Source organism: Anabas testudineus, chromosome 6, assembly GCF_900324465.2.
Source record: "Anabas testudineus chromosome 6, fAnaTes1.2, whole genome shotgun sequence".
NCBI lineage: Eukaryota > Metazoa > Chordata > Actinopteri > Anabantiformes > Anabantidae > Anabas > Anabas testudineus.
In genome coordinates this window covers 2,583,300-2,587,158 of record NC_046615.1, presented here as the reverse complement: position 1 = coordinate 2,587,158, position 3,859 = coordinate 2,583,300, and the positions used below count along the sequence as shown (strand labels likewise).

Genomic DNA, 3,859 nt, shown 5'->3' with positions numbered 1-3,859 from the left:
TCCACACACAAGTGTTGAAATAAAACAAAATAGAACAAACCTGAAAGATCTTTAAGGCAAATTAAGAGTGTATATATTTCAAATAGTTGTAATTCCTACAATATTCAGTATTTTTGAGAAATTGTCAAAATAATGAAAATGGCATCAAGTGAAAGTGTGACTCCAACACATTAAAGCTGGTCCAATGTAAAATACTTAAGAGGCAGTACACAGAGATGAAATCTCATCAGGTGTGTTTTATTTGTAGAATTTAAAAAGTATATACAACACTATTCAACACCATCATGTATACAGATGATTTACTTGATAGAGACAACAGTAAGTAAAAATAAAAAACAGAAACAGTAGACAGACACCTGTATTTACATGATAAAGACAATCCCGGAGACATTGCCTTCTATTGCCCAACAATGTATCACTGTATCTTTAGCTTGGGTGATGTGTGGAGTGTTGTTGAGCTTGAAACCGTCGTCATGCTCACAGCTCCTTTCTTCCCGTGCCTGAAACAACAGGGGATTCTATTACACATGAAACATTCACAGTAGTATTTCGTATGGAGGAACTTGAGCACTGTGGCACAGTATTTTGTCTGGTGTTGGTGCAGTGCAGCAGATCTTACTTGTTTTTGTAGTTTTTCAGAATCAGTCTCCCGAGTGGTGACTGAGGGTTCACACATTTTTCCTTATCTGCTGTTGTTGTAATACTATGATTAGAAAAGAGAGCCACATTAGGGAGGAACTGGAGACTGCAGAAGAAAGACCCAAACTGGTTAAAGCATCGTTTACTCACATGATCTCTGTGTTTGGACAGAAGACACTCGGGTAGTGTATGACTGGCTCGGCCTTGATGAGCTGGGAGTTTACCCTGCCGACGTAACTCAAACACTTGCACTTACTCGAACTGCTGGCTGGTTGACCTGTTAGAGAAACGACACTCTCTTTATAGCTGCTGATCATCTTTAAAGTAGTTTCATACATAACATTGTACAGCAAATTCATGTATTGTTGACATAAATACTGATTAGTGTAGCTTTGCATGTATTTTTGTACTTTCTCTTCCTACTGTCTTTTGGAAGAAACCACTCTATTCCCTATGAGCCACCTACCTTTCTTATTGTAACTGAATAAAAAGGTCATCTGTGTCTATTTATGTAGTGAAAATGTTTCCCATTCACAACCCAACCAGAAAGAAACCAGATCACAATCACAAAGTACAAACTTTTTACAATACCTTGCACACCGAGGGCAAGCAGGCAGAAGAGAAAGGCAATGACATCTGAATTCATGTTTGTTGCTGCAGTCAGGTTGCTGTTCACACCACTCTGTGTCTTCTTCTCGCGTCTGGACTCCTGCACAGTGAATTTCTCTCTTTTATACACTGCTCAGTGGTTTCACTTTCCAGTATGCCTTTCACTTTGCCTGCCTCCTCCTTCTTCTTTCAATAAGCATATTTCTCAGAAAGAGCACATTTCTTCACCTTTTTCCCTCCCGTGACTCTTGTTGATTGTTGTATTTACTAATGAAAAATCAGGAAAAATTAAGAAAACAACCAATGACAGCCAATGTTAATCTGAGCTTAGAAGAATGAAAGAGAACTCCACCACTCACACAGCCTGCTGCCATCATACTGTGTTAGCATGATATTTATTGTCAGGCTAGTGGTAGTATGTTTGAAGAAATACTAACTGCAGAAAGTTTGTTCAATGTATACATAAAGACATTTTCACACTGTCATACGAAGAGCAAGTAGCCTAAATGGTCATTAGGAAATAAAATCATAGCAGAAACACATCAGATTTCCAGTTTTGTTGCTCAGTTAATGTTCTTCTGTATTCATTTATTACAAAATAGGTACCCAGAAGGTAAAACCTTGCTTCAGATGTTACCTGTACTTATCACCACCATAGATATGGACCAGTAGGCACCTGCTCCACATGCTAACAGGCTCAGTAAGTCATTATCATGAAATATTATGCAGGATAGAAATACATGCTCATGGATAGGTTAAGGTAAAGAAAAATGACCAGGATAGAGGAAGGGCAAATTTGTGTTGTGGGTTAAAATACTAATGGTTAGATGACCTCTGAAGTCATAACTACATGTGTAACAACACTTTAAGTTGTTCCCAGATTTAAAATTGTTGCTTAGCAAATAATTTACTGTTGTAACTTGGCCTCTTGTACCTACAAGTATGTATAGGTAAATATTGTGCAGGTACTCCAGTATTCCAAATTGAACTAAACTAATTTGGTTTTCTTGGAATACTGTAGGAATTTGTCACTCATTTCACACACAAACAGGTCAACAGGTTGCTCCTTATTTGTTCTAGCACCAGCTATTGCTGTTTTTGTGCACTGTATATCATCCTAGGTGTAACATGACAGAGTGGTTTCATTTTCCTTTCACTCTCTCTAACCCTTCCTCTTTCTCCTTATAAAACATATTTCCCAGAATCCAGAGGCTGCTGCTCATAGAATGATTCTAGGCTTGAGAATTTCACTTTACAGATTAAAATGATTTTGTTATATTGTACAAATGGAGAGCAGAGTTCAGGGGAATAAATTCAATTCAACATTACATTAATAAAAAAATAATTTAATGCCAGTGCCCATTATATATGTGACTCCGTCAATATCGGTATACTACAAAAAGTAGTCTTGTTACAAGAGTCAAACAAATAAATAAAGTTTGCATGTATGTAAGTATGTATTCTTACTCCAACACTAAAGCGACTTTATACTGGAAGTTTTGCAAAATTGCAAAATATTTAAAGTCCTATTCTATCAAGTTAAAACATTCTGTCATGTTCATTATTTATTTTATTGTAGTTTCAATTTCCTACATGCCTTTTACTTTCTCTGACTGTTCCTCTTTCTTCCAACGAGCATGTTTCCAAGAATCTGAGACTTTAATTGCTCAATAGCTTTATCTCAGATGACAATTTCAGTCTGCAGAATGGAAGCCACTTTGTAGACTAAAATGATTTTTATATTTTTGTTGCTAAAGAAGAGACGTCTTTGAGACTATGCATTGGTTATGCAAAGGTTAAACTTTGTTTCATTATGCCTGTGGTCATGAAGAATCACATGAGTGAGACAGGAGGTTGGCAAACAAATACAGGTCACCAACACAGGTTCCAGCCAGAAATCAGACTGGAGAGTCGATGCAGGACAAGGCATGAACAATCTAGCACTGGATGATTGAATCAGAACAGGTTAAAGGGCACAGAACTGTCGCAAACAGTCCAGGTGATTATTAGATTGACAGTCGTGGGAGGGGGGGAACTCAAGAAAGACAGCAGAGAGCAACCTGCCAAGAAACGGGAAGTTGGACCACGACTGTGCCAGCATCATTAGGACAGGTTTAACAGTGAAAGGGTGTTTGGATAATGACACGTTGACCGCTCTCTTGTGCATATTAACTCAAAAGCTCTAACCACACTAGATAAAATATGCAATCTAAACTGGATGTATGCAGTAGTATCTCTTATATGTATGAAGAGATCATGAAGCAGTCAAGCAATATCTTCAAATGTCATGCCAGAGGTAAGCTGGTTGGCCCATCCAGGGAAACCTACCACACTAACTACTGGTTCTTAAACCATAACACCTATGGGCAGAGTCACCATTTCACAAGCGCATGTCTTTGGAGGTGGCCAGCTCGTAGGCTCAAATCCAGGTCCGAGCTAAGTCTTACTTTGAAATTTCTTATAATTTGGACTGCTCCGCTCCGTATCTCTGCTTTTTTTTTTACACTTGATTATCTCTATCATACTTTCCCACAAACAACATTACTTTCAGCTGACTCTTTCTCTTGAACCCCCCTCTTGTTTTTCTGCTAGTGCAAACACAGAAGTCACA

At 38.1% G+C, this 3,859-nt stretch overlaps 1 protein-coding gene across 1 annotated transcript; it reads right to left on the bottom strand.

The window, feature by feature from the left end:
• Positions 1 to 216: 216 nt before the first annotated feature.
• On the bottom strand, positions 217 to 1,333 carry LOC113166057 (C-X-C motif chemokine 10-like). The gene is made up of 4 exons (XM_026365983.1): positions 1,231 to 1,333; positions 790 to 916; positions 620 to 703; positions 217 to 500 (listed from the first exon to the last, which is right to left on the bottom strand). Exons 1-4 carry the CDS (start codon positions 1,283 to 1,285, stop codon positions 416 to 418), a joined length of 351 nt encoding a protein of 116 aa, XP_026221768.1. The 5' UTR covers positions 1,286 to 1,333; the 3' UTR covers positions 217 to 415.
• Between the last annotated feature and the right edge of the window lie 2,526 nt (positions 1,334 to 3,859).